Raw genomic sequence first — 22,637 nt, forward strand, 5'->3', positions numbered from 1 at the left:
ATCCTAACTTACCTCACAGGGTTGTTGTGAGGATAAAATAGGGAGGAATAGAACCATATATGCCACCTTGAGGTCCTTAGTGGAAAAGTGGGATATAAATGAAATAAATAAATGAAGATAAAGGCAAGTTGCCTGCATGACAACAGTTTATTGATTGCTCAGAGCAGAGCAAATCATTATTTCCCTCTTTTGTGGGACGTGAGTTGGGGCCATGCAGGGTTATCACAGGACTCAGTTCTGGTAAACCATGATGTGGCAAAGATATATTTATTTTAAAGAATATTTTCCCCACTTTTAAGCCAAAAAAGTTCCCAGAGCAGCTTACACTTTAAACCTCTTGTTATGTTTACAATCTAAAAGTTATGACACAAAAGGAAAAAGGGAGTGGGAAGGGAAGAGGAAAAGAAGCAAATGCAGGCACCAGTTCTTAAAGTTGCAAAGTTCTTCTAAGGAGCAGCTAGGATGGAAACCGTTCAGGATGGAATGGTTGCTGCTATGTGACAGTTGAAAGGGCCCTAGCTAGGGATGGAAAGATCTGTTAATTTCAGTTCTCTGTGTTTCTCATTTTTCCATTCTTAAATTCAGTCCTCCATATTTCTGCAGCTTAAAAAAACAATCCTCATGAAAATTCTCCATTTTAGTGGCAATTTCTCCTAATAAACACATTTTTGTCAACAGTTTTGATTAATGTCCACATTTTTGCAAACCAATTGCAAACCAAATCATGTCATGCATTTTAGCATACTATTTTCACTCATATATTCATTTTTTTACACAATTTCCACTATCATATGCATTGTTGCAAACATTGGTTGGTTGGGGAACTGCATCCCAAAATTCGAATAAGTGCAAATTTTGAAGGATGGTTGTGTTTCGGTTCTCATATTGTTTTGGGAAGGGTGAATTTGATAAATTCAGCTTGAAATGCGAACTGAATCAAAATTCTCACCCATCCCTAGCTGTAGCTCAGTGGCAGAGCATCTGCCTTGTATGCAGATGGTTCCAAGTTCAATCGCCGACATCTCCAGGTGGGTCTGAGAGGAACTCCAGCCTGAAACTCTGGAGAGTTGCTGCTAGTCAGTGTAAACAGAACTGAGCTAGACAGACCAGTGGTCTGGCTCAGTGTAACACAGATTCCTATGTTCCTAAGGGCCAAGTGCAGGTGGTCTCTCAGCAAAGTTCATGGAATTGTCCTTCTCTGCCTCTTTGCAGCCTGCCTTCCACCAGGTGACCTCTGTAAAGTCCCCCGTGTGGTTCTAATGGAAGAATTTGTCTTGTGCTAGTCTGACTTAGGCTGCAATCTAATACACACTTACCTGGGAGTTCCATTGAACCCAATGGAGCCGCTTAATGCAGCCTTAGATTATTTTAAGACATTTATATACCCCTTAATCATGATCATTTCTAAATGATGTGCATAACAATAAGCCATACAGGGGGAAAAAACAAAATTATCACAAAACTGAAATGCTACCTTAAATGCCTGCTGAAACAAGGAAGGCTGAGGCATGTGCCTGAAGTCCAGCCAGGAGGGTGTCTACCTAATTTCATTTGGGAGGGAATTCTGCAAGCCCACTGCACTGAATCTAGTTTGAGCCGTGCATCTGAGCCACGCGACAGAAACCACCCTGAAAATCTCAGTGATGATTGGGTCAGGATATAAGGGATCAGGCACTCCTTATCCTAGGGATCTCCTTAGAACATAGGAGACAGAGGAAGCTGCCTTATACTAAGTCAGACCGTTAGTCCATCTAGCTCAGTATTGCCTACACTGACTGGCAGCCACTCTCCAGGATTTCAGACTGGCTTCTCTTCCAGCCCTACCTGGAGATGCCAGGGATTGAACCTGGGACTTTCTGCATGCAAGGCAGATGCTCTACCACTGAGTTTTGGCCCTTTCCCAAAGGCTCCAAGACCTCCTTCAGACTTGATCTTTTGGAATAGGATGATAATCTCCCAAAACTTTCTAGTGTTAAATCTGTAAGAAGAGCCCACCTGGATGAGATCAATGGTCCATCTCATTCAGCATCCTCTTTCCTACAGTGTCCATCCAGATACTTCCACAACGGTCACAAAAAGGGCATAAAGGATAAGGGCATTTGCTCTCCAGCAACAACGGTATATAGGGATGTGGGAGAAATTTGGTTCAGTTCACATTTCTGTACACATCTACCTAATTTGCACTTCCCAAAACAATGCATGAACTGAAATGCAACTGTCCTTTGACATTCAAACTTTCTCTGAATTTTGCCATGCAGTTCTCCAAACAAAACAAAACAAAATGTGCAGCAAAATATTAGGGATAAAGGTACATATAAAAATGCACATGGCTTAAAAACACATATATATTGGTGCAAGTAACATACAACAAAGCATTAGGGAAAATTGCATACAGAAATGTGTCTGCTAGGAGAAATGCACACCAAAATGCTTGCAAATTTTCAAGAGGACTGTTTCATGAAAAATGCTCAGAAACTGTTGTGGAAATGTGGCAAAGTGAACCTCATATTGGAAAGATGAGAAAATTGGAGATTTGTCCATCCCTAGTGGAATAACCACCTCTGAGTGCAGAAGATCCCATTTCATTTGCATATCTAATATCTACTGATACCCTTATCCTCCATTAATTTGTCTAATCAACATTTAAAGCCATTTAAACTAGTGGACATCACCATACCCTGTGGCAGTGAATTCCATAAATTAAATTCACTGTGTATTTGAATTTACATGGCAGGAGGAGGATGGATCTGGTGCGTTCTTATTCTCTTTAATCAATTATACTCTTCTATGGCAGTAGGATGATGTCAAACAATGTCTGACTATAATAAATTGGGGGTGGGGGACCCGTGGCACTCCAGATGTTGTCGGATGACAACTCCCATCAGCCCCAGCCAGCGTGGCCAATTGTCAGGGATGAAGAGATCTGTTGTCCAGCAATATCTGGAGGGCCACAGATTTGCCACCTCTATTATAAAGGATGTCCCTTGAAACAAAGGTCATCCAGCTACTTGAAAATTAATGTTGGAAAGGAAAGACATGCGTTCAAATCCTGGCCCACTTAGAATCTTGACATTTGACTTGGGTGTGTCACTAGCTTGGCCTCAGTTCTCTGGCTGCAGAATGGGAGTGAGGGTGAAGACGGATGAGAAGCGGTTCATAGGAGAATGAGCTATAGATGTAAAATTTTAAGAAGGAATGACAAAGTTTACGCAAATCTTTACTATCCCCTTCTACAAAGTCTGCTTCTGAAAGGTATCCAAACTGAGTTTCTTTATATGTTTTGCTTGAAAAAGGACCTATTCCCTGTCTGAATGAAGTCAGTGCATAATTTCTTGCTTTTTAAAAAATGGATTTTCATACAGCCATAATGTTTTTGGTCTTGCACAAAGAAGCATATTCATCATGGAGGGAACATAGCTTGGGTGAATGGAAACAATATTTGGCTTGTCTCTTGCATTGCCGTGTCTGGAAGGTCTGAGAAGCCAGAGAGAGAGAGATTTGAACTGGATAGGAAAATATTAAAACTGCTGACAAATCCTGACACATTCATGTTGCTGTTGTTGTGCTCTGTGGTGTCATGCAGTGGCTATTGCTGGCAGGGAGGGCATCTAGAATAACCGTCTGCAGAGGACTGCTCAACAGAGTGATTTATTTCATTATTACATTATATCCCACCTTTCCTTCAAGGAGATCAAGTTGATATACATGGTTCTCTGCCTCCCTGTTTTATTGTCACAACAACTCTGCAAGGTAGGTTAGGCTGAGAGATGTTCACTGGCCCAAGGTCATCCAGTGACTTTCACAGCTGAGCAGGGATTTGAACCCTGGTCTCCCAGGTCTTAGTGCAACACTTGAACGACTACACCATTCTGGCAATGGTGAGATTAATCAGTTATGTGGCACTTTTCAGAGTACAATGTTTTGCTGCAATTCTTTGATCATGTATTCATGATCAAGGCTGGCCCAAGATATTTTGCTGCCTGAGGCAAAACACCAAAAGGGGCTGTCTCCAAAACAGCACTAAGTTAAAGTCACTTAGCAGTATACTTTTTCTTCTGGTGAAATGTTTTGTGCCAGCAAAATGTTGTTGTGCAAGAGAATGCATAAGCAGGTTGCTGGTCACTTTGTTGCACAATAGGTTGTGCAGACTGTTGTGCCATGAGTTTCTGGTAGTGCGATTGTTGTACTGGATTCTCTGTTGTGCAACATTAAAACTCACCTGTCTGCTAGTGTAACAACCATTGTGTTAGTAGAGAGAAAATGTTGGATGCAGCCTCCCCCTGACATACTTCAGAGTGGGGGGGGGGTCCAAGATCCTTAGTACTCGAGCCTGGCCAAGTTATTTTGGAATCTGAGGCAGAAAATCCCATGTATCTTTTTCACTTGGAGTAAAAATAAAGTAATAACTAGATATGTGAAAGCCCTGGGAGAAAATTATGTTTTATTTTTCATTTTCCCCTGAATTTTTCCATTTTTTTCTAAACTTTTTGAGCTTTTTCCCTGAATTTTCTCATTTTTTCTGTGTCTTCACATCTCTACTAATAACATGTGAAATAACTAACAATTCTGCCCCCTTTTAAAAAACTCAAAACTGCCTAATAGTAGGGCCAGCCCTGTCCAGGATTATGGGAGGGTAGGGAGAAAAGTTATAGATCCATTACTATATATATCTAGATAGTATGCCTTACAACTAGAGCTACAGATACAGGGTGGAGAAAGAGAACTGTCTCAGAGAGTCAGTTTGGCCAGCCACATGCTCTCTGTGTTTAAGGCAGAAACAGCCATTCTAAGACATTTCTAAGACACCATCTGATGTCACAAAACAGCACAGCCTATCACTCATGGTCATCTGGTTGGCCACTGTGAGAACAGGATGTTGGTCTAGATGAGCCATTGGCCTGATCCAGCAGGCTCTTATGTTCTTATCAACAAAATTATAATATGTTCCATGCAAAACAACATTCTCTCCATCTGTTCCATCATAATTACTGACACTTTGCTGATGTTCCTGTCACTGGGTTCTGTCTCTTGATCACATTCTACTTTGACCCAAATAGAGAATTTGGAGCAAAGTCATACAGATGAAGCAAGGTTCATTCTTGATAGATCCCATTAAATTCCCGATGGCAAAATTAAGAAAAGACTGCAAGTAGCAAGACCCTTCTGGTAGGGACATAACCTGTTTGTCCCCAAGAAACTAGGTCACCATGGGCAGGTTCCCATCCACCCACCTACCCCGGCCCAGTTACCATCATCCCTCGGAGTCGGTACACACTTTTACTATCTCCCATAAGAGATTACTGCCATTCACTTCTATGGAAAATAGGAAAGTGCTGTACCGGGGTACACTGGCATGATGGGGTAAAACCTGTCAGCCTAGCTTCAATGGAGTGGAGTGGACACCATAAAGGGAGGGTGGAAGGAGAGAGACCCACAAACTCTGCAATATGCAGGCCTTTTCTCTGCCCACCACTCATAACGACAAGCATTTTGATAGTTAACAACAAGCATATGGGAGATGGAAAAAATTGCCTAAGTCATTTTTCACGCGCTGGGCGGTGATTGATATTTGGGCCACCCATGAGGACAAGACATGGTACAGGGTTCTGACAAAGTGGCTGGGGGCTCAAAGAAGGAAAGAGCTTGCTGCCCTGCGCTCCTGATGCCAGCCCCTGCCCATAGCCTTTCCCCTCCCCCCATCTTTGCCAGCTCAGGTTTTGCAATGTTGCCACTGTTTATGCTGGAAGTGTCTTCCCCCCTCTCAACATAAAGCTTTTGTTACTGCTATTCTTGGCTGGCTGAAGGGCTGCAGTGCTCAGCAGTCATCGGAGCAGTCAACTTTCAAGAGCCAAATCTGTGTCGTTGTGCTTGAAGAGTTGTAGCCATGGAACCCCATGCAGTGTTCTTAGACCCAGAAATGCACGCCAAACATCTGCCCTTGGTGCACTGCACATTCGGTGGGTGCAGCGACTGGATACACTGCGATGTTTCTATCTGAAATCATCACTGAATGTGTATATCAATATGGAGGCCATGATGAGCCATGTGGGGGAAAACTCACTCACTGGACACTGAAAATCATTCTACCTATCTGACGTAATGTTTATCTGTCTTTCTGCAGAACTTAAGGCCCCTTATAGTCAGGCCACCATGCAATAGCATAAAACTGTGACCTGCCATATCTTCATAGCTTTAGATGTATATTAAACCAAAAACATCTATCAGATTGCAGTAAAACTAAAGTCAGGCTCATTCAGACCATGGTATTCCCGATCTCTATGTATGGATGTGAAAGTTGGACAGTGAAAAAAGCGGATATGGGAAAAATCAACTCATTTGTGGTGTTGAAGGAGAGCTTTGTGCATACCATGGACTACGAAAAAGACAAATAATTGGGTGTTAGAACAAATTAAACCAGAACTATCACTAGAAGCTAAAATGATGAAACTGAGGTTATCATACTTTGGACACATAATGAGAAGACGTGATTCATTAGAAAAGATAATAATGCTGGGAAAAATAGAAGGGAGTAGAAAAAGAGGAAGACCAAACAAGAGATGGATTGATCCCATAAAAGAAGCCACAGACCTGAACTTACAAGATCTGAACAGGGTGGTTCATGACAGATGCTATTGGAGGTCGCTGATTCATAGGGTCGCCATAATTCATAAATGACTTGAAGGTGCATAATAACAACAGTGGTAACTGGATTGCTCCATCAAGATCCCTTTAAAGTAGGAACCTCAGGCCTGGGACATGAATGTATCCCTCTAAGCCTCTCTATATGGCCCGCCGACCTCTCCCAAGGCCACATCCCTCATTTGCCCTGCTTCACCCCCCAAGTACTTTTCCTGACGGGAATGTGTCCTTGAACTCTGATAATGCCTCTTGCATTAGAAAGTGTGTGTGTGTGTGTGTGTGTGTGTGTAGAAACTAGCTTACTGTGCAAAGGTAGAATTTACATTCATTGCTCTGCCCACATTTGCCTCTGACCCCACCCACCACTAGCATGTGGCCCTTGGAAAGTTGCCCAGAAGCATATGTGGCCCTTGGGCTCCAAAAGGTTCTCCGCCTAAAAGTTCAGCTGGGAAGGCTTTGCATTGTATCTCTCTCTGCCCCTTCCATACCAAGTTTTCCTCGCACTCACAGATTGCAGTAGGAAATGGTGTGACAGAGCCTTCTCGGTGGCATCCCCAGCCTTATGGAATGTGCTACCTAAGTTGGTCACCATCCTAAGCCCACACTTGAGGAAGTAAAAGAATGCTTCTCATGAGACCCATCTAAGACTCTTCAGGGGGCCAGTGAAAGTGGAATTTGCAACGTTTGTCGCCCTGCCAACACAGCTGGTTCAGCACATAGGAAAATATAAGCCTTTCTGACATGATAACCCTTAATATAGTTTCATACACTTTCTTAACCCAACCATGCTGCTCAAACTCTATGAAGTTGAATGAGTTTTCTGTCCAGGTAAGTATAGAGAGAACTGCAGCCTTTTACCTAACTTAGTTGGGAGTGAATCCTGTTGGGACTTACTTCTAAAGAGACATGTATAGGATTCTACTGTCAGTCTGCAGCATAGATCTATACATGTCTTATGGTTCATACCAAAAATCTATTTTAAAATAAATAAATAAATGCCAGCTTTTTAAAATTTTAGATGGACCATTTTCACAGACTTGCTTCAAAATAAAATGAATCACTTTATTCATCCAGATGCAGTCTTAGCCTTGTTCTTTCACAGAATGATTGTCATCATAATTTTAGAAGGGACTGCAGTAAATTCCTTTCTTTCTTTTTAAAAATTGGCTTTAAAGATATTGCTTGGAGTTAAATAAAAGAGCAACGTTTATTTATGCTGGAAAATTCAGCATACTGAAGCTTTTAATAAGAAAACAGTTTGTGTTTTTTTCAAAAAAGAAAAATGAAAGAAAAACAGGCACAGGGGATAAGCTTTTTGCATTGCAAAAGTCTCCTGCTTTTCCAGACACCAGAATCCAAGTAACCAAATCCCCTTCAGTTAATTCACTAACTCTGTTGACCTCCTAAAGGTTCCATTATTTGAGGGACGTATAGAAAAATACACCTTTAAGAAAACATGCCTCAGCCCCTATACATTTTGCTGTTCAGTCTGCTCCACCAGTTCTCCCCCTAACATTCTCTCTCTCTTTTTCTCGGGGGGGGGGGAAGTGGATGCTAGGGGAGAGTGGAGGGGGGAAGCCTTAAATCTTTCCTCCAAATCTCCAAATATATGAAGTCTGAGGAACAAATTCAAAGCAGGCACGGACGCCTGAAGAGAAGTTAGAGAGAAATATTCCATTTCATTCAAGCGCATCAAGGGTCTAGCTGGAGTCTTGTTTGGCTAAGGTCAGACGAGACTGGGCTCTCCAATAAAAATAAATCTCAAATTAATTATGGCCTCAAGCGAGGGGCCAGACGTTTGGAGCTGGTGTGCTGCAGTCTGGTTTTTTGGCCTTCGATTTTTCTTTAGGTTTGCAATATTTGTGGGGCAGTTGAACAGAACAGGGAAGGGGAAATGGGCTCTCTTTATAGAGCAGAGATGGGGAACCTGTGGCCCTCCAGATGTTGGTGGACTACAACTCCCATTGTCCCTGGAGGCTGCTGGCCCATGTTAGCTGGGGCTGTTGGGAGTCTGACAACATCTGGAGGGGCACAGATTCCCCAGCCCTGAATTATAGCAGTGCGTCTCCAAGCAGAAGTCCTTTACCTGTTTGCAAAAAAGGGGGGAAGGCTTGTAATGACAAAAACTAAGGCTGCACCCCAGAGTGGGCAAAATAATATGAGTGCCTCTGAGCATGTGCAGAATGTCTGAGTGACCACAGCCCAGGCCAACTCAGGTACAATTAGAAGAAGAACATCCAGTCTTGGCCTTGGAACCTCTCCTTTTCTGGAAGAAAGGACTGTCTCCTAGGCACTTGCTTGCTTTGCTAGCATCGGTGCTTGGATGGGATGTGTGTATGCCACTGTACCCTGAGGAACCGGTAATATCAATCTGCAAATAGCATGAGGTTTGGTCCCAGCTAAACTATTGCTAAAAAACTTAAAGTAGGATTACTACTTTTTCTTGACAAGAATCTCGTGTCTGTTATCATAGGCACACTTTCATTTATCAAAGATGCTTGTATTATCACTATTATTATTGTATTATTATTACCGTGCTGAGGGGGATGTCTCATAGTTGTTAAGGAAGAGTTGGCAAAAAAAAACCCTCCTCACAGATAAGGATGACTCTGTCTTGCTGTGTTGAAGACTAATCTAGGATGAAGATTAAAAGCCCTTGACAACTTCAGCTGAAAGCAAGTTCACAGGGACTCGAGCTTTTATTTATTATCTGTTTATTAGATTTATATCCCGCCCTTTCTCCCAGCAGGAGCCCAGGGCGGCAATCATTATGAATGATTGCTTGTGCCACTGTTGTGGGAGTGTTCAAATTGTGGAATCCCACCTTGGCGAAACATAATGCAAGGCTTCCTCCTACCTTTAAATGAATGAGCCAGGATGTTGTCCAGTGCTGTCTGCTTAAAGACCCAAACTAACTAGAATGACTCTAGTCATTCTGGCATTCTTGCATCCAGATCCTTAACTCATGGAGGTCAACTGACATTTCTAGCACAAGTTCACTTCTACCCAATTGTTTAGGAGGTTTGTGTATTTAATCAGGGAGACATTTTGCTACCAAGAAGAGCATGTACCTTCTAACATAGGCTGCAATCCTAACACAGTGGGACTTGCTATGAGTACTAAACATGCATAGGATTGCACTATTAATGTGAAATTATTTGGCATAATCCCATCATTCAGGTATGAAGAATGTGAAGCACATGTAACTGCACATAGTCACCTTCCTTCCTTCTTCTTTTTTGCCCTTCCACACTGTTGACAGTTATACTGTAAGCTACTTGAGGGCGGAGACTTCTCCCTCTTTTGCTTCTGAAAGTGGTAAAGTGCCATGTCCACTCCTGGTGATCGTCATAATGCATGTGAAAGAGGACTAGCCAAGCTCATCAGATCGGATCAGTAAACCGAACCTTTCAAAAGGAGTTTCTTTCTTACCCAAGAGTCTGGCAGTGCCATCACAGGGCACAGAGTCCATTCTACTGGTGTATGTAATGGGACTGTGCATCATTTTACAGCGTTGCTCCAGAATGCAAGAAAGAAACTGGACAGGGTTTGTCCTCTCCCCAAAATGCCACATTTCAGTTATGTGGTCCAAGCATTTCTCCTTGCCTCTGGAGGATAGTTCAGTAACCGAATCAAAGTTCTTGACCATCCCTAGCCATGGCAAAGAACTGCTGATGGTTGTGTTTAATGATGAAAATGGAAATGGACTGCCTTCAAGTCGATTCCGACTTATGAATAGGTTTTTCATGGTAAGCAGCATTCAGAGGGGGTTTACCATTGCCTTCCTCTGAGGCTGAGAGGCAGTGACTGGCCCAAGGTCACCGAGCTTCATGGTGGTGTGGGGATTCAAACCCTGGTCTCCCAGGTTGTAGTCCAACATTCTAACCACCATGCCACAGAGAACAAGCTGAATATCACAGAAAAAGAAGCTTAGACGGGAGCAGGGAGAGAAAATTCCCCCAAAGGTGATTTTTCAAATGGTGATCTCGCATCTGATCAGCGATCCCATCTTCTATACAGCCCGGTCCTATGCAAAGTTTGGCATGTCCAGTCTGTTAAAAGACAGCAATAGGGATAGGCGCGGTGGACTCCACACTGGATGTAAAGGCAGAGATTTAGCCAGTGTGGTGTAGTGGTTAAGGTGTTAGACTACAACCTGGGAGACCAAGGTTCGAATCCCCACATAGCCAGAAGCTCACTGGGTGACTTTGGGCCAGTCACTGCCTCTTCAGCCTCGTGAAAACTCTCCATAAGTCAGAATAGACTTGAAGGCAGAGCAGTACATTTACATTTTTAATATCAGTATGATATGCTAGCTTCCTACACACACTATTTTTTTTAAGATGAACATTTCCCCCCCCAAATTCCTTTGGTAAACCTAAATCGTTGAGTTTGACTGCTGAACGGCGACAAAGGACAAACAAAACGGCGAGTGAAGTTTCAAGAATTATTTTAAAGTTGCAGAAAGAACTGCAGCAACAGCCCAAGTTCGTCGGATGCATCCAGAAATCGCTTGGAAATCGTCCATGTTGCGTTTACCTCCCCCATGATTAACAGTTTACTTGGAAAGGCATCGCTGTGATGTCCTCGCCTCCTATTCATAGTACTTAGAATCCAAGATTTGTCACTCGCTGTACTTTATGGCCATTCAAATCCTTAACTAGTCCGTAGCCGGACATATTGTGCCCGTGATGAGGCTGTTTACAAACTCAGGCTGCAATCCTAAACACGCTTACCTGGGAGTAAGTTTCATTGAATTGAATGGGACTTACTTCGGAGGAGAGCTTTGCTCTGTTAATGGCTGTGTTCAGCGGCTTACTGACACCTAACAATCTTGCTGCTTCATCTTTGCTGCCATCCCGCGTGCGGCTTGACCGTTGAAATCCCGTTAATTGCAATGGGATTTAAGTAGCCTAACTCTGAAGCAGGATCCCAGCCCTGTTTTTCCTGAAGGTGGGGCGAGAGTGTCTTCCTCAGACCAAAATGCTGTGAGCAGGAGGGCGGGTAGGAAAGAAGAATCTCTGCCAGTGACCAACCCAATAAATAAGAATGGCCAGAATTGGTTGATGGCACTTATCCCCCCCCTCCTATTTTTCCCGAGTAACAGAGGTAGATTTTCTTTTATGATGAGATGGAAAATTCTTGCAGGGAGCTTTTGTGTTCTAAACTCCTCGTTTCTTTTCCTTGCTAAGGTCATCCCCAATTCTCGTGTGCGTGTGTGTGTGCGCTCCCCCCCCCCCTTTGGTTTTTGATGGAGGGAGTAGACTGTCTAGTCTCTCCTCGAGCTTCCCTTGTCCACACCCATGTTTTATTAGAACTTAACTTTGAAAGGAAATTGGTTCAGATTTCTGTTTCTAACTTAAAATGCAGAGGAACCCATGAACCAAAACGTTGGAAGAGGAGCGGGACTGGCGATCTCTTAACTCCTCAGAATTGAGAGCTTGCTTGCTTTTCTTCATTGGCCCTTATTATTAAATTCTAACATCTTGTCAATTTCAGAGCTCCCTCATTCTCTGTCCCTACCCGCCCCCTCCCATCTTTTCCCAGAGTCTCTCCATAAACGTTGTCAATTTCAGATCTTGGAATTCACTGACGGATTTTAAAGGCAGTCAATTTAAGGCTTTAAACCTTAGGTTACTCAAAGGTCAATATTAGCTTCTCAGTCACCCCACCCACCCTCAGCACTGCCGGTTATGGCTTGCTGTTCTCAGTTGACCCAGACGCTATTGCTGCTACTTAATAATAGCAATAAAAATTCTGTCCACTGATGTCATTTATAACTGGACGGTCAAGGCTGCAATCCTATCCACATTTACTTGGGAATAAACCCCACCGAATCCAATGTTGCTTCTGTTCTGAGTAAGCATGCATTGGATCGGGATGCAAATGTTAAGAGAGCCATCTGGGTCAGAAGAAGGCCCATGTCTTCCTTTTCAGCCCCCCCCCCCGCTTTTGAGACGGGAGGGGAGATGCGTTGGCGTTGACCATGTGGGGATAATACAGGGGCGGCGGCGGTTTTAGGTTAAGGAAAAGAAGCAGGCAAGCAACGGGTTAAGTCCGATTTCTTCTAATTGAATGCCAACTCCAGTGGCCCCAGGCAGAGGGGGACCTGACCCCGCTAGCAGCATCCAGATGTTGTGCTGATCTCCGGGGACACCGCTGCAGACCCACGCTTGGATTGTAAAAGTAGACAAGACTTGGGGGCGGGGGGTGGAGAGAGAAAGAGGGAAGGAGGGCAGGCGGTCCCGTGTCCCCAGTGCTACACCCCCCACTCCAGACAGCCTAGATGGCTGGCAAGCCAGGAGCCCCTCGACTCCAGGTCTAGTCACGGTCTGTCCAGTGTCGGCTGCATCTGAGCCGGGCAAAGGCGGCGGCGGCGGGGGGAGAAACTGTAGCTGAATGGCTGAGGGCGAATTTTGGAGAGGCGGGGGGCAAAGGGGGGCCTGGGAGGGTGATGGTTAAGCTTCTCTGGAGCTGCCGGCGCCACCATCGCCAACCAGGGAATAAAACACCCAGCTAACCAGGCAGGTACCTCTCCTCTGCTTAAGGTGACTCAACAAATATCCTGCTTTGGAGGGGGCAAAGAAACGTGGGTTTCTAGCTGGGTCTCTCTCGCTCTCATACACACACACACACACACAAACACACACTCACCCCCGGTTGGACTAAAAAGCCGGAGGGAGGGAAGGCTGGACGTTGTATAAGGTAACCATCTTTGGGGGCTGACGCTGAAACTGGGCTGCCAAAGAGAGGTGCGTGGGGGAAACTGGAGGGAAAACCCTTGTTGAAGTTCTTCTCCATTTCCTTGGAAGCTCCCCCGCCCCCGCCGCCGCCACCGCAGCAGCAGCAGCCGCCGCATGCGCGCCTTTCGTTCTTCTGTATCGCACAATAGCTGTGGAAGTTCACTGCATGTTGACGAGGCAGGGATGGCCGATTTGGGACCCGAAGAGATTTGTGTTGTGTCCTTGAACAGTAGATCATTCAAAATCTCTCTCTCTCTCTCTCATACACACACACACACAGTCGTCGCTTCCCTTTGGGTGAAAACGCTCCGCCAAACGAAAGCGGCATCAAATAAAAGATTTTGCGGAGAGTATTCAGGAGAGTAATCAGAATTAAACCGGGCATTTGTTTGTTTATTTGTTTTCAGTTTCTGCAATGAAGAAAATAGCTACATATCTGAAGCTTCTGTGCTGAGCTGTTGCTGGCCAGAGCGTGATCCTATGTACACTTACTTGAGGTCCCATTGAACAAAGTGGGACTTAAAGTGGGACTAAGCCCCATTTGGGATTTACTTCCGCATAAACCTGCATAGGAACAAGGCTGCAATCCCACTGGCGTTTAAGCAGCCTCACTGGGTTGCAGCCTGACCGCCCGATCCTATGCGCTCATTTTGACTTGCTTTCTAGAAAAGAGGCAGAGGATCTGGTTTGTCACCTGTTCTTTGGCACACCTCGGACGGGGCACATCTTTACATGAGCAATCAAGCAAGGGGCGTCTGCAAGGCTAGCCTATCACTTGCGTCTAGTCATAAGATCTGGAGTTTATTTCATAACTATCCCACCAAGCACAAAAGGCAGAAATTTCATGAACTCCTTTTTTTAAAAAAAAAGCTCACCCCCGCCCTTACATCACTTGCTTGCTAGCGAAACGAATATGTTCTTAAACTATCCCCATATCCAAAGCTCAGTAAGCTGGACAGAGGTGCCCTTGACGTGCGCAAACCTATCCACACTTGGGAGGTAAGACCCCCTAGATGTCAGGAACCCTTACTTGCGAGTGGGCATCCTTAGCATGGCGTTGCAAATGCTCGGTGCTTGACGCATTTCTAAACCCTTGTTTGTTTGTTTTTTAAAAAAACAGGCATCTGTGTGAGAGATTGTTACATTGAAACTTACCTGCAATGCAAAATGTTAAAATACTGACTGACCAGTGCATCTTCTAAATAGGTTGCTTTACTTTTTGCCTTTAAAGAAAAGTTCAGTGCATGTCTACACGAACTATTTCCTAGTGCAAATATGGGTGTGTGTGTTTTAATAGCAATCGACTAACGCTTCAGTCCTAACCCCACTTGCCTGGGAGTAAGCCCTATCGAATTTAACAGGACTTACTTCTGAGTAGACATAGTTAGGCTTGCCCTGTACAGCCTAGGCTCACTCAGGCTGCAATTCTAAGCAGATGGCCAAAGGGATACATCCCACTGAAGGCCGTTGCACTGACATCTGAGTAGACATGTTTAGGATCGTGCTGTTAATTAGGAGTAAGCCCTACTGAATTCAGTGGCCTTTTATTTTCTTCTGAGTAGGCATACATAGGATTGCACTCTTACCTTGCAACAACCGGTGGCAAACAATGCTTCTTTTAAAAAAAAAGACCAAGAAATGTTGTCGCTTTCTGCCACATTAAGCCAACTAAAACGCAGTTGACCTTAAGATAGCACTACACACGCACGCACACAGACACGCTGGTCTACATTTGCCTCTTTCATTTCCTTACCTTAGTTGTCCTTTTTCTGGTAATAAACGGTAGTCTTGAATTCCCAGTTAAAAAAAACAAAGGAAAACTGTTCTATTGGATCTTGACAATGGCCTGCTTTTGTCATCCATCCAAAAGAGAATGTTAACATATTTAACCTTTTTTTTTTCAAACATGGAAAGCGGGAGGGAATGATGGACGAATGCGAACGATCTCCCCGAAATTTAGCCTGGGAGTGGGAAACGAATAAATAATAACGACTAAAATAAAAGTATAAAAAATGTATGGGAAGAAAATCGGGTGTGTAATGATTCAAGATTGGATCCTACAGTATATTAATCCTCCTGCACATTGTGGGTTGAATTTAGGAGTAAACACGGCTTAGGATCGCACTGCGGGGCACCTTTCAACATATCGATCTCCGCAAAATCCGCCTTAAACAACGTTTCTGAAGATGTCACACAGCGGACCAGAACTCCTACCAAGCTTATGTAGGCGCAACAGAGATCTCACCCCCCCCCCAAAAAAAAACCGCTATTGTGTTTTGCTTCTTATCTAACCCGAGCAAATATCCTGTGTGTGCTTTAAAAAGTAAATCATAATCATATTTCGATCAAGAAGGCAGGACCAGTCGGCGGACAGAAAGTTTCCTCCTCAAGTGACTTCACTTCCCAAAATTAGCAGGGGGAAAAAAAAGTTTCATCCGGTTAACTGTCGCTCTTTCGCTTTGCTGCGAGAGAAGAATCGTAACGTCGGGGGGTGAGGGAGTGGAGCGAGTGAGTGGGGGAGGAGGAGGAGGAGGAAGGAAATACAACCCCTGGACGAGGGACCACATTTGGGACTTGGCGGGCTACGTACTTCGGGCGCAAAGCGAAACCGTGTCAATGTGTGGACTATTGGTACGATCGGCTGGCAATCATTATCAATGGACGGAACTATTAAGGTAAGAGGCGGCGGCAAGATCGGAGGGATGGATGCAACCGGAGAGAGGCGCAGGACGCCGGAGGGGTGGGATTTCTTTTTTGGTGTGTGTGTATGGTTTAGTGGTCTAAGACGAAGAGGAGTTAACTTGGTTGGGAAGGTCTTCTCTCCCCCCCCCCTTCACTTTCTTTTTCTTGCGCTGCGCTGGTTGCTGAGTTCCCACTCAAACCGCGCAGGCGGCGCGCGGCAGAGAGCAACTCGGCCACATTGGCGCTCGGCGGCAGCCTAGAGTAACCCGGCCCGGCCTCGCCTCTCTCCCCCCCCTCCCCAATCGGCTCTGGAATCCGGATTCGCGGCATCTGTTTGAGGTCTTCTCTTTTGGTTATTCCTGCGTGTCTCGCAGACACGCCGTAGTGGACAGATCAGGACAGTCTGGAAGACAGAGGCTGGAGCAGAAACGACTTCTCCAGGGCAGGGATGCTTTGGCAAAGGCAGACGGGAGCTTTGGCGGAGGGAAAAAAAGGGGGGGGTTGCGAAACGAAATCCGCTGCCAGTGGATTAGGGGTCAGTTGAAATGTGCGCGTCATTGATGGGTTTGTTTGTTTATTCCTTCTGTCTCTGTGTATGTGTTTGGATTGGGTGGGGGTGCTCCAGTTTCGGAAGTGTATGTGTGGCGCCTTCAGTTCGATGTCAGTAACGATACACACAGCGCGCGTTTCAGTAGGGCTTGCGCAAGAGAACTTGCACTTTGCCACCCTTAACTGCACCCATGGCCCCTCATGGTAGAGGTACCTGTGCCCCCCCAAGCCCCCTACTGGCTGCCTGGGGTCTGCGTTGCACTGTTTTTATTCCAGGCTCCCCCTTCAGCTAAAGGAAGATGTTTTAATCTGGATTCCTGATTGAGCAGGGGGTTGGACTCGATGGCCTTATGGGCCCCTTCCAACTCTACCATTCTGTGATGCGATGCTTGGTGCCCTGCCTCGAGTTCGCCTACTAGAAATGCAAAGCTGAAACTGGTCCCGGGGAAAAAGACAGATCCTGGCTAGATTTGGGGCCGGGGTGGGCAGGTTATCGATGCCTGCTCTGGCGACTTTTAGGAGCCTCGTCGGGGTCACCTTACAGAGCGCTCCTCTGGCTGCACCCGCCTTCATCGCTCCTGCCCGCAGGTTCCATTTATAATCGCGAGCGTCTGAACAGCTGCCCAGAGCGATGCGCCCTTGGCGGTGCGAGGTGGTTCCTGGGTTAAACGCGTTGGCTTCGTACACACCCGACGCCGAGAGAGAAACCTTTTAAATGTTCTTTCTCCAGTGTGCCGTATTGCGAGGCTCAAGTGTCGGATCTGGGCCAAGCGAGAAAGTCAGCTTGCGAGCTGGAGGCTCCTTCCCTTGCCGCTCAGAGTCTGATCCCTCCCCCCTTCCCCAGTTTCTTGGCCGTTGTGTTATTGTCGCTGTTACGCTTTGCGGCAGCCCTGAAATTGACGAGACGACGTGAATCTAGGCAGGGACGCCGTGGGTGTGTGTTTGCTTTGGGAGGATTTCTAAAAGAAGAAGAAAGGCGGGGTGCGGCGAGGTGGGGGGACGGCTTTATGGCATGGGCGGGCTGTCAGTCCCTTCCTCCCCTCCGCTGCCCCACCCACCCCTCGCCCGCAATTCATCTCTTGCGGCTTTTCCTGATGCGAGAGAACTGACATCTCCGCCAGATTTCACATTGTTGGTAACAAGTGCAACGTTCCGCCCGGGAGGGAGGGTAAAGAACGTGCAACGTTATGATGACCTGGCAGTAATGTTGCTGTTTCGAAGGCTTCAGCTATTTTGTCTTCCTAACCACCAACTCCTAGAGAGCAACTCAGTTCCTCTTTCGGCCTCCTAGGCTCTTACCGCAGCCAGGCACTCCTCTATTTCCCTCTTCAAAAAAAATAAAAAAAAATACAAGCGGTAGTGTGTTGTAATGGTTAGAGAGTGTCGGACAGGGATGTGGGGGACCAGGGTTCAAATCCCTGCTGGGCCACGAAGCTCACTGGGTGACCTTGGGCCAGTCACTGTCTCTCTCTCAGCCGGTAGTAGTGGCAAATTCAGAAGTGCAGGGACCCTTCATGACAGTCACAGCCACACCCCCTCCCCCCTTTTTTGCTGCTGGGTTGGGAATGAGAACCCCAGTAAGGTCTTCTCCTACAGCAGTAAACATCCTTAGGAGCTAATAAGCATGAATGAGGGGAGTGCTGAGAAGAGTCTTCTCAGAGGCTGATTCACGTTGCCTCCAATCATCAGGAAAGGAAGCATGTTAGAAGACCCTTCTTGTTGGCTAACACACTCCCCTTTCATGCTGATTGGCTTGTAGGATGCTGGAGACATTGGGACCCTACTGGGACCCTGCTCCCCAAATGGTAAGGGGTCTAAGATCCCCTGAGACCATGGACGACTACATCCCTGCTCTCAGCTTAACCTACCTCACAGGATAAAATCTGGAGGGGAACAACCATGTTTGAGCTCCTTGGAGGAAAGGTAGGATATAAATGTAATCAGAAGAAAAACAAAATGGCAAGCCTCCTTCTGATTAAAAGAGTGGGGAAAGGTTGGTGAGACCAACAGTGTTGAGGAATTTATTTTATTTGAACTCGCAGCATCCACCCAACCCCCAAAAAGGGGGTGAATCTGGGGCCTGGTCCACACATGCAGTGTAATTAGGTGATAGAGTCCTGAGCCAGTACCACCTGAGGCTGTAGGTACACAATGGTATTTTGAATGGTCCCCCATGGGAAGGAAATACTCCCTGCAAGTAAATCAAAGCTAGCCTCTTGGGGGAAAAGGTTCCAGTTCTGGCCTTGTTGTGCTCCTTTTCTGCTTACAGATCTCTTGCTCTCACTCTGCTAGCTGGTACATTTTTTGTGTCTATTCTGCAACGTCATTGACAAAGTAATAGTGCCTTAGTGGTTTATAGTGGGCCGTCTACACAGCAGATCCACACCACACATTTACAGCACATCCAACTCACATTTCAAGCACATGACTCCCCCCCCAAGGAATCATGGGAACTGTAGTTTGTTAAGGTTGCTGGGAATTTGTAGCTTTGTGATGGGGATACCACAGTTCCCAGGATTTTTTGGAGGAAGTCACATGATTTAAATGGGTACATTTAAGTGGAACATTTGTGGTATAAAAAGTTACAGGATTTCAGCAGGAAGTAAAGGGACATGCACAGATTGGAAACAAGGCAGCATGTCCACTGTGAAATGTTTGCAGGTGCAAACATTATGAGAAGTAGCATCACATATGAAAATGGCCTGCCTTCAAGTCAACCGGACTTATGGCGACCCTATGAATAGGGTTTTCATGGTAAGCGGTATTCAGAGGTGGTTTACCATTGCCTTCCTCTGAGGCTGAGAGGCAGTGACTGGTCCAAGGTCACCCAGTGAGCTTCATGGCTGTGTGGGGATTCAAACCCTGGTCTCCCAGGTCATAGTCCAGCACCTTAACCACTACACCACACATATAACCATCCCGAGTACAAATCATCATGAATGCACAATAACAAAGGACATCTGGAGGGGGCCACTATTCTATTGCCTTTGGTCTCTGTCATCTGATTCCCAAAGTAGCATGAATACACTCATGCTCAGAAGAGGAAATCAGTTTGTATGCTTATTCCCATTGGTAGTAAGGTATGGTGCCATTAGGGTAGGGCAGAAGTCCAGGACTCCAATCAGTCGAATGAGCAAGTGAGTCGCCAAATACAGTAGGGCTGGCTTGACACATTTTGAAGTTAAATGATGTTATTCACAATATCATCTAAACAGCATCAGATTTGTAAACCCATCATCTAAAATTACCTAATAGTACCACTGATAGTAAGTAACCAGGCAGGCACAGGAATGAAGTATTTTAAGACATTAAGTTTGAACCATTTATGTCCTTAACTCCTTTTTGGCCCTGGGTTGAAATGGCTTGTGTTCATGAGGCTAAATCTCAAACCTATTTCAGGGGCAACATGTGGAAGAAAAGAAAGGAACATAGGAAAGTCTGCACGTCAGACTATTGGTTCATCTTTGTTGTTATGTGCCTTCAAGTTGATCATGACTTATGGTGACCCTATGAATCAGCGACTTCCAATAGCGTCTGTCATAAACCACCCTGTTCAGATCTTGTAAGTTCAGGTCTGTGGCTTCCTTTATGGAATCAATCCATCTCTTGTTTGGCCTTCCTCTTTTTCTATGCCCTTCTGTTTTCCCCAGCATTATGGTCTTTTCTAGTGAATCATGTCTTCTCATGTTGTGTCCAAAGTATAATAACCTTAGTTTCATCATTTTAGCTTCTAGTGACACTTCTGGTTTAATTTGTTCTAACACCCAATTATTTGTCTTACTCGCAGTCCATGGTATGCACAAAGCTCTCCTCCAGCACCACATTTCAAATGAGTTGATTTTTCTCTTATCTGCCTTTTTCACTGTCCAACTTTCACATCCGTAAATAGAGATCGGAAATACCATGGTCTGACTTTGGTGTTCAGTGATACATCTTTGCATTTGAGGACCTTTCCTAGTTCTCCCACAGCTGCCCTTCCCAGTCCTAGCCTTCTTCTGATTTCTTGACTATTGTCTCCATTTTGGTTCATCTGGCTCTGTATTGTTTACACTGACCAGCAGCAGCTCTCCAAGGTTTCAGGCAGAAGTCTCTCCAGCCTTACTTGGAGATTCCAGGGACCGAACCGAACCTGGGAGCTTCTGCATGCAAAGCATGGCCTCTACCACTAAGCCATGGCCTTGTGATCGCTGTTGGTACATCACCTTTCATCAGTTTCCTACTTGGTATCTGGGACTGCAGAGCTGAACAGGCACGCCCTGGTCTCTGCCAGCTGCCAGCCTGTCCTAGCTTTAACCAGAGATGCCAAGAATTGTGCCTGGGACTTTCTGCATTCAACGCAGATACTCTACTATTGAGTTGTCCCCTCCCCCTGATTTAGAAGATTGCAAAATTGTAAGGAATTTAGAAGATTGCAAAATTGTAAGGAATTGTAAAAAAGATTGCAAAATTGTAAGACATTATAAGGATGCCTGCTCTGAGTGTGCGCAGGGCACCACTGAAGGCACTACAAACAGGGACTCCTGTTCTAGGACTAGATGGACCTTTGGCCTGATCCAGCAAGGCTCTTCTTATGTTCTTAACTAACTCCAACACATGGAGGAAGAGACATCCCCCCCAGGTCCTAGCATCTAGCTTTGCTAATGAGAGCACAGAGCTAGAAGTGTCCTACGGTTCCAGCTTGCAGAAGGGCGGTGGATGTCCCATCTCTGTGCACAGATATACGGCAAAAGTGTCATGTTGTAGCTGCTGTGGCAACCTTCTCTATGTTACAATATAATAAATAATGGTGTTCAGGAACAGGGCAAAGAGCAAGCTTTGAGTAGGGAAGGCTTACTGCATGGTTCAAAGGCTTGCTTCTGAATGCAGTCTTGATTAAATTGCCAAACTGCAGTGTGCATCAAGAGCATTTGCTGTGCTGTGGTTATGATTTAATTAAACCTCCATAATAACTCATGCAGAATAATTGCACGTAGTGTGAAATATGCGGGAGTGCCTACCCCCATATGCCTTCTCTCCCCCCCCCCTCCCTCCAGTGTAAGAGTTAAGTATTGTGTTGTCTTCTTGGTCAAAAGTGGATGATTGTGGAATAGGCACCAGTTTTATTTTGCTGATTGTAGAACGCTGTTTATGAGACCTGTGTGTAAATCAGGAGTGGCCAACCTGTGGCTCTCCAGATGTTGCTGGACTACAACTCCCATCACCCCTGGTCATTGGCCATGCTGGCTAGGGCTGGGAGTTCAGCAGCAGCTGGAGGGCCAAGGGATCCCCATCTCTGGTGTAAACAATGATTTACACTTAATTACTGCTGTAAAAAAAAGAAGAAGGTTTTTTCCATGCTAGCAATCCATGATGGGGGCAGGAGGTGGTAGTGGTGAAGATAAAGTTTATGTATTGTGACAATGTGCACCAATCTAAGTGCATGTGGGATTTTTCTTGTTAGCATTATCTGCCTTCAGAGCTAAATGTAAGATATATTTAGACCCATATGGGGGCATTTCAGTCTTGCTCTCCTCTATACGGACTCCCAGCAAAGCTGCAGGGGGGGGCCTTCCCAGCCACTTATATGTAACATATGTATGTATTTTATTAACGTATTTATGTAACATCCTTTTGCAAAACATCAGGGTGGTGAACAGCGAGATAAGAATATTTAAAAGCAACGCAAAACAATTGTTACAATGACTGGCTACTCAAAAAAAAAAAAACACCCACAGGTGCATAGTCTTGTTGGCACATAAAATGCCTTCCAGAGATGCCTGAAAGTCAAAAGTGAGCATGTCTGCCAAATCTCTGCTGGAAGACTGTCCCGCAGCAAGGTGCCATTGACAGCAAATCCCGATGTCTGGCTGAGGCCAGTCAGGTTTCTGTAACGTGCATACATTGGCCTTGGGTAAAATGGAAAATATTAATCTCTTAAGCTCTGCTGGCTCACCTATCACAAGGCAACAAAAACCTGAGTTTGCTCCTGAATGCATCCCCAACATCTGTATCTCCAGATGTTAGGCTTCCGTTTCAGCCAACATG

The 22,637-nt window shown here is 45.3% G+C and overlaps 1 protein-coding gene across 3 annotated transcripts in view; it reads left to right on the forward strand.

Annotated features, from left to right (window-relative positions):
• The window catches only part of FLI1 (Fli-1 proto-oncogene, ETS transcription factor), a 149,278-nt gene that overhangs the window by 12,961 nt on the left and 113,680 nt on the right, over positions 1-22,637 (forward strand). Inside the window, exon 1 of one of the 3 annotated variants that reach the window (XM_061592966.1) lies at positions 15,873-16,057. The exons of 1 other annotated variant lie outside the window; for it this stretch is intronic. In XM_061592966.1, coding sequence (XP_061448950.1) covers positions 16,040-16,057 — 18 coding nt within the window. In that variant the 5' untranslated portion in view covers positions 15,873-16,039. Of the gene's footprint in view, positions 1-15,872; positions 16,058-16,578; positions 16,600-22,637 lie in introns of those variants that run through there. One more of the 3 variants, XM_061592969.1, reaches the window with a different exon arrangement.

Source organism: Rhineura floridana, chromosome 12 (genome assembly GCF_030035675.1).
Source record: "Rhineura floridana isolate rRhiFlo1 chromosome 12, rRhiFlo1.hap2, whole genome shotgun sequence".
NCBI lineage: Eukaryota > Metazoa > Chordata > Lepidosauria > Squamata > Rhineuridae > Rhineura > Rhineura floridana.